The sequence below is a fragment of the Mirounga leonina genome, unplaced genomic scaffold, assembly GCF_011800145.1.
Source record: "Mirounga leonina isolate KUSES-001 unplaced genomic scaffold, KU_Mleo_1.0 Mir_125, whole genome shotgun sequence".
In the NCBI taxonomy this organism is placed as follows: Eukaryota; Metazoa; Chordata; class Mammalia; order Carnivora; family Phocidae; genus Mirounga; species Mirounga leonina.
This window is the reverse complement of record NW_023270305.1, coordinates 6,946,176-6,958,001: the sequence shown is the minus strand read 5'-3', so window position 1 is coordinate 6,958,001 and position 11,826 is coordinate 6,946,176. Positions and strand designations below refer to the sequence as shown.

General features: G+C 41.3%; 1 protein-coding gene across 1 annotated transcript; it reads left to right on the top strand.

Annotated features, from left to right (window-relative positions):
• Positions 1 to 1,410: 1,410 nt before the first annotated feature.
• On the top strand, positions 1,411 to 6,538 carry RDH14 (retinol dehydrogenase 14). Its single transcript, XM_035000640.1, has 2 exons — positions 1,411 to 1,892; positions 5,467 to 6,538. The coding sequence occupies exons 1-2, from the start codon at positions 1,500 to 1,502 to the stop codon at positions 6,082 to 6,084; spliced, it is 1,011 nt and encodes a 336-aa protein (XP_034856531.1). The 5' UTR covers positions 1,411 to 1,499; the 3' UTR covers positions 6,085 to 6,538.
• The last annotated feature ends 5,288 nt before the right edge of the window (positions 6,539 to 11,826 follow it).

Here is an 11,826-nt window from a genome sequence, read left to right as displayed (position 1 = left end):
GAAAAATACAGATAGATTGAAAAAGAAAGAGGAAACAGAGGTGCTCCGGGATCAGTGAGTTTGAGAGGTAGCTGCAAATTACAGAAAGGGTGGAATAAAGGCCCATGCCTGGTGATTTCTGCTCTGGTGCCTTGTGGAATCCCCAGGGACAGTGCTCCTTCCCACCTGCGAGCTCCACCTCCAGCACTCACATGAAACCTTCTAATCCTCTTCTATTTGTAATGTGACTGTTCACTGCATGTTACATCCTTCCCAAATGTACAGGAGTGGGGGAGAGTTTATCAAAATAATCTAGGGAGTTTATTTCAAACTATACAGGTTGTGTGTCTCTTCTCTTGTCCTGAAGATTCTAGAATGGGGGCTGTGGCCGGGGAGGTCTCTGTCTCTGTACCAGACAGTAAGCACCTTGAGGGCAGAAATGGTGTCCTCGTTCTCTGTGACTCTCCCAGGGCATGGGGCCTTACACATATCTGATGGGTGAGTAGATGAATGAATGAGGACTTGAGAAGAGCTTGGTCTAAAAACTATGAAGTTTGCCGCTTGAAGATGGGTCCCTGTGGCAATGGCCCTGACATTTTTCAATCACTTTATAGTGTGCAAAGCCCTTTCCCCTCCATGATTAATTTAATCGTCTCCTGGAGGAGGTGTGGAAGCACTTGTGAATGGGTCTACTCAGAAGTCTGTGTCTAGAGTAAGTCCAGGCTTTCCCACTATATCTCTACCAGTATCAAGTCAGACCACCGGAGGATGACTTTTGCTATAGAGATCAATGACATAATGGTTTTCAGTTCTCAGACTGTGGTCCACAAACCAGCAGCGTCGGAATCACCTGGGAACTTCCTAGAAATGCAAAGTCTCAGGTCCCATCTGGAACCTACTGAATTCTAAACTCTGGTACTGGGGCCCTTCAATTTCGGGGACGGGGTTGGGGGGAGAGGGTTGTGTTGTTTTTAGGAGCTCTGCAGGGGATTCTGATACTAAGCTAACATCTGAGAACCACTGGTCCGTTCTGTTTTGGACTGGTTCACGTTGCTAGGTTCTTCGCCTCATCATAATAGAAAAGAGCTCTTCCTCAGACTCCAGAGGGTAGGAACCACTCATTCTCCTGGGGGTGAAAGGAAACTGCACCGAGGGTAACAAGTCCCAGGAATCCTTAACGGAAAACACACTAAGCAAGCCCCGATATGTGGGATTTGTAAATTCAAAATACTCAGAAGGCATTCCCACCGGGTCAACCACCACCACTCTGGGGCCTGTGCTCACCCTCCATGGGCCGGCTCCACCGAGGCACCGCGACTCAGGGCGCTGTACTGCCCTAACCAGTCCAGCGCCCTCGGAAGGAAAACTACAAGTCCCAGCATGCCCCACGCCGCCCCGTCAGGCGGCAACAGGCCCCGCCCCAGAGTTCTTCGCGTGCAGGTGGCAGCCTGGGTACCCGGCGTGCGGCGACTCCGGAAGTCCCGCGCGGGGGAGCCGGTGGGCCCTCGGCCCCGGCGGCTATGGCCATAGCTACCGTAGCGGCACTCCTGGCCGCACTGGGTGGGGCCCTGTGGCTGGCGGCCCGGCGGTTCGTGGGGCCCAGTGTCCAGCGGCTGCACGGAGGGGGGAACGCGGGCCTCATGCACGGGAAGACCGTGCTGATCACTGGGGCGAACAGCGGCCTGGGCCGCGCCACGGCAGCCGAGCTGCTGCGCCTGGGGGCGAGGGTGATTATGGGCTGCCGCGACCGCGACCGCGCCGAGGAGGCGGCGGGTCAGCTCCGCCGTGAGCTCCGCCAGGCCGGGGGCCGCGAGCCGGGCTCTGACGCGGGCGCGGCCGGCGAGCTCGTCGTCAAGGAGTTGGACCTCGCCTCGCTGCGCTCGGTGCGCGCCTTCTGTCAGGAGATGCTCCAGGTGTGGGGCTCCGGGAACCAGCTGGAGATCCGGGACGGGCGCGGGCCTCGGCGGCGGGCGAGGCGGGGCCGGGGGCTGAGCGGGGGGGAGGGGGGAGGGTGCGGGGGGGCCCAGGGGGTGGTGCCGCCCAGAGTCCAGGGGGTGTGACCGCCCAGAGTCCAGGGGGTGTGACCTTGGGAAAGACCGAGCCTAAGAGTCAAAACCGTCGAACGGGATGAGGGCTTGGGAGTGCAGACTGGGGAAATTGGTTTTAGGAAAGGCCTCTGTTTTCCAAAGATGCTGAGAAAGCAATGGCCCCAATAGGAAAATTAGCCAGTTTCTGAATATTTCCTTTTGTTATGTGAGGACGGCCCAGGGGGAGATCCGCCAGGTCTTAGGATTGTTTGTTTCTGTGTCTGAAGTCCGTGCACCAAGTCATCTTTCAGAGCTGAGAGCCAGGGACCTTGAAGCATTTTTTACCCGCTCTGCTGGGGTAGGAAGTTTAGCTCTCTGACACCAGTGGATTCATTAGCACCAGCTCCTTAAACAGTCTCTGGCCTGATTTCTAAATAGACAGGAGCTAGGAATCCCAGTAGCCATGTGCTCTAAACGGGGACAGAAATAAATACAATACTTAGTATTTATTGAAGGTTTCCTATGTGCCAGGAGCTGTTCGAAGAATTTCAGATACTTAAAAAAAATTTTTAATGAAATTAAAGTGCCTTTGGCTATTATTGTCATCAAATCCTCAGTAACCCTGATAGGCTTTTTTTTTTTTTTTTTTTTTAAGATTTTATTTATTTGACAGCGAGATAGGGAACACAAGCAGGGGAGTGGTAACGGGAGAAGCAGCCCTCCCACTGAGCAGAGAGCCCGATGCAGGGCTCACCCCAGGACCCTGGGATCATGAGCTGAGCCAAGGCAGACAATGACTGAGCCACCCAGGCGCCCTTAGGCATTATTATTATCCCCATTTCACAAAGTTAGGCAACAAAGGCATAGATAAGCCAAATAATTTGCCCAGGATTTGTCTCCAAAGCCCTTTCTTTCTATACCCCTGCTGCCTGCCTGTGAGGTGTAGGAATCTTTGTTTAGATGATAAATATTCCACTGAGGTGGATGTCCTCTGTTGAAATTGAGGTAGAAGAGTTTCCTGCAGAAGTGACTTGCAAAAGGGCATATAGAAGAGTGAAATTTAAAATTAGCTGGTGTGAGAAAGGTGCCCATATGAAATGGAGCCTCTTGAGTCTACAGCAGAGGTTCCCAGACTTTCTAATTTTTTCATGATGCCAGTAGGCCAAAGGAAATATCTATCGGTTTATTAAGCAATTAGGTCCAAACAACCTAGTAAGTATTTATGTCCTAACAACTTAGTAGCTGTTTGAGAAAATAATACACATAATTGAAAGAAAAAAGATATTTCATTCTTCAATAACCATAATTACTAATGGGAAATGTGCACCTGTTGTTTAGTGTATCACCACCTCAGTATTTGGAATCAGATTGAAAATGTCCACCCCCATGTCTTGTTCTAAATTGATATTTAACATAATACTTGCATTTTACCAAAAACTCCGCTTTACAAAGATAGGACACCATTGAAAGGAATTTAGCACAATTTAATGTTGAAGGTGTGAGCTCTGTGAGGCTCTGGGGCACCTTGATGCACAGTTTGGAAACTTGCAGATACAGGGAGGTTTTCTGTTTGTTTGTTTGTTTGTCTTAATGGCTAGTATTTCATTATCAGGTAAAACAGGTTAAGAAATAAGAAATAATACTAGTATATAAAAGATGTTGAAACATTAAAAGTGGGTCTTCCTGTTGTTCATTAAAAATGTAGATGAGTCCGGGTATGCTTCTCATTTCAGACACTTAAGGCATTTTATTACTTTGGCCACTTGAGACAGAACCAATTAAAAGTTAAGGAGATAAACTTTACTAAGTTTCTTTCTGGCTCTGAAGTCCAGTGACTATAAGCAGATTTTTTTTTTAAATGGAAGTATAAATTTCCCACAAGTTGGTATTCGTGGTATTTATGTCATTTATCTCCTAGAATTTAAAAAATAGTGAATGATAAAGTCTTAAAATAACACAAGCCCAGCAAAGAATGATGGCTCGGAAATGATTAATACAGGAAACTCTTCCAAAGGATTAGTGAAAAAAGAACACTCCTTTCTTTCCCCCACGGGTGAACTTTTGCCTTCTTTTTGAAGTTGACTGTTGGAAAGGCCAAAGGTGCTTAGACAGACAGAATGATAAATAGTTAATCCTCTGGCAGGTAGGCTGTGATAACAGTTGTGAAATTTAACACATTTTTCTTTTTACTTACACTTGGCAAAAGGGCCAGTGAAATTTGAAATTTGACCTCAAATTAATTTAATCGTAGGTCATCACTGTGTCTTTACACCTGGAACATGTTGTACATTTCTTTTTCTCTGCCCATCAAAAGAAACAGAGAGGAGCCCAGAAAGAGCTAAGGAAAACCAACTTACATGAATTAAAGAATGAAAAGACTTCCTTTTGAGGACAGTCTAAATTTTAGCATTTAACTCTGGAGAAATGCAGGAGGGTACAAAGTGTAAAATTCTGACTATAATAGATCCCCTAAGCTGGGGGTCCTTCAGAGTTTGAAAGAGGTAGGGAAAAAAAGAACAGAATTCTAAATTTATAATAGAGGTTAAAGGTGTTTGTTGGTCCTAACTCCTCTCTAAATGTCCTTTGCTGTTACTGTGAGACTTAGTATTTATGATTCATTGCTCTGTTTCTGATATTTTTATATTACCTAATCAATCTTTTTCTTAACGTTTCTTTGATTTAGTCATGATGTTCTCTCCAGTTTTAATTGGCATCCCTGACCCTTTCTATTGTGTGCTCCATCCCCATGGTACCATTTACCCTTAGAAGAGTACAGAATGAAGCAGTCCTAGTTTGCTCCTGGTGTTGATAATAGCAGCTCTGGGAATAAATCATGCTGACCTGCCTTCTGCCATATTTCCACTTCCTAGCTCACATCGACTCTCTAGCTATGATGTGAAACTCCCAGTTAGAAAAGCAAGCTAGGGGCGCCTGGGTGGCTCAGTTGGTTAAGCGACTGCCTTCGGCTCAGGTCATGATCCTGGAGTCCCTGGATCGAGTCCCGCATCAGGCTCCTGCTCAGCAGGGAGTCTGCTTCTCCCTCTCCCACTCCCCCCTCTTGTGCTCTTTCTCTCTCTCTCTCTCTCAAATAAATAAATAAATAAATCTTTAAAAAAAAAAAAAAAGCAAGCTAGTTTACTAACTAAAAACAGGGGCATTGGTGTCAGAAGATTTCATCTTCCAGTTTTTGTTTGCCACCCAAGAGCCCTGTGATACTGCACAAATCACCTCACTTGGGTGCTTAGTTTGCTCACAGCGTTGGTGAGGGTAGATGAGAGAGCATGTGAAAAGCACGAGGCCAGGCCTCCATTAAACATGCAAGTCTTTCCACTCCCCGCCCCCCAATTGTTGAAAACCCACAGAGGCATTTTATGGAATTTTAGTAGTTTGTAAGAACTTCTAAAAATTTCATTGTAGGCCTGTATTCCTAATTGCCCCATTCTCTTTTTGACATTTAAAGGAAGAACCTAGACTGGATGTCTTAATCAACAACGCAGGGATCTTCCAATGCCCTTATATGAAGACCGAAGATGGGTTTGAGATGCAGTTTGGAGTGAACCATCTGGGGCACTTCCTACTCACCAATCTTCTCCTTGGACTCCTCAAAAGTTCAGCTCCCAGCAGGATTGTGGTAGTTTCTTCCAAACTTTATAAATATGGAGACATCAACTTTGAAGACTTGAACAGTGAACAGAGCTATAATAAAAGCTTTTGTTATAGTCGGAGCAAACTGGCTAACATTCTTTTTACCAGAGAACTAGCCCGCCGCTTAGAAGGCACAAACGTGACTGTCAATGTATTACACCCTGGTATAGTGCGGACTAATCTTGGCCGGCACATACACATTCCACTGTTGGTCAAACCACTTTTCAATTTGGTGTCATGGGCTTTTTTCAAAACTCCAGTAGAAGGGGCCCAGACTTCAGTTTATTTAGCCTCTTCACCTGAGGTAGAAGGTGTGTCAGGAAAGTACTTCGGAGATTGTAAAGAGGTAGAACTTTTGCCCAAAGCTATGGATGAGTCTGTTGCAAGAAAACTCTGGGATATCAGTGAAGTAATGGTTGGCATATTAAAATAGGAACAAGGAGTGAAAGAGCTATTTGTTAACACTGGCTGCCAGTTCTATCTGTAATCAGAAATGGTGTGGCTTGAGTACTTGCTACTCGAAAACAGTTTGGGTTTTACACTAATACTGCTGAGAGGTACGTAAGGATATTTCGAAGTTACTCAAAAGTTATTTTTTGGAGAACATAAAATTTCAGAACAGATGTCTTAAATATATAATAAGCATAATAAATAGTAAAATAAGCAGTATAATTATCATATACTTTAGAAATTATAATTGAGCAAGCATGGATTACAAATATTAAAGAATCCAGTGACTTAAACACCTTGAGAAGTTTTTCAAATATCTTTTGAGTTTCATGGCCAAAATGTTAATTATTTTTATTGCAGTGCCGGTTTTTGTGTGAAAATAACATGCCTATTGTATGCACAGTTCTTACTTGGAATAAATTTAATGATGCAAATTCTTAATTGTGTATTTTTTTTTTACAAGTTTCACTGAAATGAGTCCTTTATCATCTTATTTAACCTCCACTGATCCTGGTATGCCCACTGTCCTTTCTTCCCACATATCTTGCATACTGCATTAAGAAGTAATATTTCTAAAACCCAAATCTGTGTCATGGTGTCATGCACCGGCTTAAAAATATGTGGTGGCTTCCAGTTGCCCATAACAGTGGGTTTCCAGCCTTTTTTTGTTAAGCTGCATTCATTCTTCAAAAGAAGTCTCAAATACAGAATCTGGATGGATGAAACAGGTCATAACAATATTGCAGGGGTAGAGTCTCCCTATAAGTATGTTCCTTTTGCCAGTTCCTGAAAGGACTTTGCAGAATATGGTAATTTACAAACCATTTTCATTTAAAGTTTATAAACTCCTTAATACATATATGAGACTGTCCATGAGCTGGCCACAGGCTTACCTTGTCCTCTTAGTGCTGTCCAGTAGAACTTTCTGCAATGATAGAAATAATTGTGTTCGCACTGTCCTATATGATACACTTCAGACTTGTTATTGAGTACTTGAAATATGAGAACTGAACTTCTAATCTTATTTAATGTTAATTTAAATTTAAATAGGCACATGTGCCTAGTGACTACTGTCTTAGCACATCTCTATTCATTGCATTGTATAACCCTGTCCTCAGTTTAGACCATACTTGTCTCTTGGCCTTTCCTTATATTCTTTGAATCCCTGTAGGCAGAACCAGTCCTTTTTCTACTTTGTTTTAATTGATCTTAGCAGCTTTACTAACTATTTTTTTCAAAAATCCAGTTGGGTAATTAGAATAAAAATTCTCCAAGGGAAGATTTTACTCTTTTATTATATTCTTACTAGTTTTCCTTCCCCTAGTATTGAGAATCGTACCTGACACACAGTAAACATTGAATAATGATGTTTGAATGAATAAATAATAATGAATCAGTGGTGTGCACATAAAAAATAATAGTCTGAATAGGTCTATTTTAGGTATCTGTTAAAGCATAAAAAATAATTAGTAATTCTTTGTCTTAACCACCTGTAATTGGAAAAAGGAATTATGACAGTGAAGGATAGACAGTACTGCACTGAATTTAATGACCATTTTAGTCGGGAGTAATCCTCGATTGGTTATTGCTTTTAAGACTTTTTATATTATCTGGTTATCAGTTCTTTTTGAGAATGGCAGGATCTTGGCAGATCATAGAGAAGATCTATTTTCCATTAGAGCATTGGGTTGTGAATATGAGAAACAGTGTTTGTACTATCACAGGTGTGTCTTTGTAGGTGTAGTGGGTATGTCTGCATCATGTTCTTTGAAATGTATTTTTAAAAAATAATCCTACAAAGAGACTTGCTGAACTTAGAAATATGGGCAGGAAATACACCAGAATGCAACTTGGAAAAATGGAAGCTAATAAATCTGTCCTACACCTCGACTTCATTAAAAAGAGCGTTTTTTCTCTTTTTTATTCAGTTAATACCATCTTTTCTGGCTGCATTTTGATACCTGATGCTTTTCAAGGGAGTTGGGCCTTTTGTAAGAGTTGAGCCTTTCAGAGTTCTTGTTTGTGGCACCATAATAAAATAAGATATATTAATTTATCATGATGGAAAACTAGAAGCTCATCTGAAAACATCAAGTATTTAGGTAAAATGAGCTGCCATTTGGAAGATGTCCTTCCCACCTTGTGTTAGATGGAATTGAGGACTCATAGCTATAGTATGACTACTTGGATTTTGAAGATTATTAAACCTTTCTGTTCTTCTGACTTTTGTTACATTGATACTTATTCTCACCCTTAGCAAAATATTCTTAGAAGGATACAATGTGCCAGATAATGGACTAATGGAGCTGGAAACCCATTGTCATGTTGGTTTCTGGCTTCATCTTTGGAAATGTTGACTTCTATTTCAAGCAACTTGTTCTGAAGTGAGATTATAACTCTTCTGTCTCAACTCTACCCAGTAGAGTGAGTGTTTTTTTAGGAGGTTCCCAGTAGCATTTATCTGGGATAGGGATCTCAGGGCAGAAACACACCACCACTTTGGATTTGATTAACAGCTCCACCACTCAGTTCTCCCTGCCACATGGGCAAGATACTTCAGCACCCCCAGCCCCCACCCACCCCTCAGCTTCTATTTTCTTGGCTTTGTCACTGAGATAATCCTTTAAGGGATCGCTCAGTGAATAAATTAGCAGAGTATATAAAGCATTTAGCAAAGTGCCTGGCACATCATGGGCACTCATCTGTTTCCCCTTCCCCAGTGCACCTGATCATTACTATTAATAGTGATAGCAATTAGTAACAGTAATGTTTACAAGAGTACATATGATGGAAACAAAACTAAACCAAGGGTCAGCAAACTTTTTATGAAAGTCCAGACTGTAAATATTTAAAGTTACTAGACCATATACGATCTGTTACATGTTCTTTTTTTTTTTTTCTTTTACAATACTTTAAAAATGTAAAAAACCATTCTTAGCTCATGCAGGCCATACCATCATACTGATGCAACAGTCTAAAGGACTTTTTTTTTTGTCTTTTCAGACACTGTGCATGGTAGCAGTTCTTGTGTGTACTGTAATTCCAGTTTCTTAATTTGGCTCCTGTTGTTTCTCCATACCCTTTCTAATCTTGTATGACTATTTGTTTGCAGACTCAGGAAGTCTAGAGAATGTATTTTTTAAATCTCTCTTTTCAGCTATCAATTCTGGTGTGAGGAAATCGAAGTTATCCGCCTTCGTCTCTCTCCCCTCACAAACCTGCTGGGCCTGGCCCGAGATCTGAGAGAATCTCTATTTGAATATTTAATTGATTCCAAATGTCCTAAGGAAGGCTGAAGAGAGAACATGTTACTAATCACCCTTCAGGAGCTTGGCCCCCACAGACAGCTTCAGATGTTTCTTTCACAAAGCTTATCTGGACAATAGGGAGTTAAATTAGTTACAGGTTAACATGGAGGAAGGTAGTTTATGCCTAAAGGAAAGTTAGGTGGAATGCTCCTTTTTACCCAGACAGTAAGGAAGAGTTTTCACGAAATTAGATGTTTAACCGAAGTACAGAGAAGCACCTTTAACAAACCATTGCCTAATGGACTTACTACAATAATTCCATTTTTTTTTTTTTTTTTTGGAAAACGTACTGACTGACACCCCATAGCATGCAAATGCTCTAAGCTGGTAGGCTCCCCTCCAGCACAACCCAGGCACCATCAGTCTCACCTGTTGCGTCATATATTTAGGAAGAGAGTTGTGCAGCTTTCAGTTATTCACTTAACAAATATTCACTGAATGCCTATTATGTGCCAGGCATTATTCTAGGCTTTGGGGATGCAGGAGGCAACAAGGAAAACTCAACCAAACCTGCGTCTGTGTTAGTTGTGCTTGTTATTAACCATCGTACAAGTTATTCATCGTAATACAAACCAATGAAATACGAGTACAAAGAGAAAGATTTTCTGTGAAAAGTAAGCTGAGTGCTTTCTAAAAACTAAATGAAGACAAATCACTAGAAACACTGTTGAATAAAGTTTCATAACATCGTCAAATACTAAAAAAGATACTGCAAAAATCTAAAAGGTGTCTATATTTAGTGCTTTACAAGTGACTTTAAACTTTGACTCCATTTTAAAGACACAAAAGCTGGAAATAATAGACTATACTGTTTAAGTGAGTATAATGCAAGAAGATGGAATTCCAAGTGAACTCATATTCAGAAAAACAACAAAGAAAGGCCCCTAGCCTTGTACCAGAAGATAGGCAAATGAATGAATGTGCCGTATGTTTCAAGTTCAGATAATAAATCCCGAGTGCATATGATTCATCTTTATGATTTCCTTCTTTAATCAACTTGTTCATGTAACCAACTGATTCTAAATAAGAGGGCTAATACCATATAAAATAGAGCTATCACTGACATCAGAAAAGTTTCAGTTTGGAGGAATTGGCAATAAATGTGCTCTGCATAGTGAGTCATATTTTCCCAAAGACTCCTCATCTAAATTTGAGATATACATATTTTTAGTGCCCCAATATACCTAATTGATTATAGGATTTAATTGGTCCTAACTGTTTTTGCAGCCTAAGATTTATTTTCATCAACCCCGTGTTTGTTTGTCTTCTTCATTCAAAGCTCCTACTAATTGTGTTAAATAGGTAAGTTCCTGAATATTTAAGTGATTTTTTTTTCAGTATGTCATTTTACCTTTAGAAGTTGCCATGGTACATATGACGTATGACAACCTGGTCTGTCCTCAGTTGCAAGTTTTAAAGTCTCTTCAAAAAACAACAACAAAAAAGAAGATGCTGACTTCCTTTATAAATTCTGACTTAAAAAAATACTTGTACCTTTTTTTTTCTTTCTTCAAGGGGGTATACCCCATAGTCTAGGTAGTTATCCAGTTATTAGCAGGATGGTTTGAAATCCTAATGGTACCTTTTCTGCTACTATGAGAGAAGTGAGATGAATGAGTAAATAGGAGTTTAAGTTGTAAATATATTCAAAAGATCATTATCTGTACAGACCTACATATAGTGTTGGCATTTTAGGAATATCTTTAAGTTGTACACATGGTTTGAGGAAATGCTGAGCACAGAGAAATACATAATCATTATTAGTTTGTGAAAAAAGCAAAGCACGTTTCTGCCACCAACCCATGAAAGCACAGGAAATGGCTTCATGTAGTAGGTGCTGGAGTTTGAGCATTCTGTTGACAGAAGCGGGTTCTACCCAGGGGTTTTGTGTTAATGTAATCAAACACTTCAGAGCTGCAGCCTAGCAAACTCAAGTCCACCCACCTCAGAGTTTATCTTTAGCTCATCTGGAAGAGTTTATTTTAAACATTGAACATTGTTTGCTGCTGTTGAAATGAAAGTGAGAGAGTTACAAGCTTTCTTCCACTGCCATCTGGCAGATTTACTGATGGATCGGGTTCTTTAATCCATGTAGCCCCGTGTGTGGGAGCTATTGTCTTTGTGTTGATCATGCAGCTGGCTTGGCTGAACTTTAAAAAGCTCACACAAAGCTATCAAGAGCCATCCTATAGATAAATGAAGTTGGGGGTGTTGCAAAAGTCAATGGAGCCTTTTGCAGGAGGGTGGAGAAGGCTTGGATGTATACTTTTCATTCTTCTCTGAACATATACTTTAAAATCTATAGCTCTCTTTGTGACCCGTAAAAGAGGAAGATAACCATATTGGAATATTTTAAAAGAAATCATTGAAGCTACAAAGAAGTGACTATAGCTAAATTAGAAAAGTATGCAGCAGAG

Excerpts from the sequence above, each read along its gene's own strand:
- RDH14 (XM_035000640.1), top strand. The coding sequence starts at position 1,500 with ATGGCCATAGCTACCGTAGCGGCACTCCTGGCCGCACTGGGTGGGGCC. Across the intron at positions 1,893-5,466 it reads TCTGTCAGGAGATGCTCCAG|GAAGAACCTAGACTGGATGT; the intron begins GTGTGGGGCTCC and ends TGACATTTAAAG.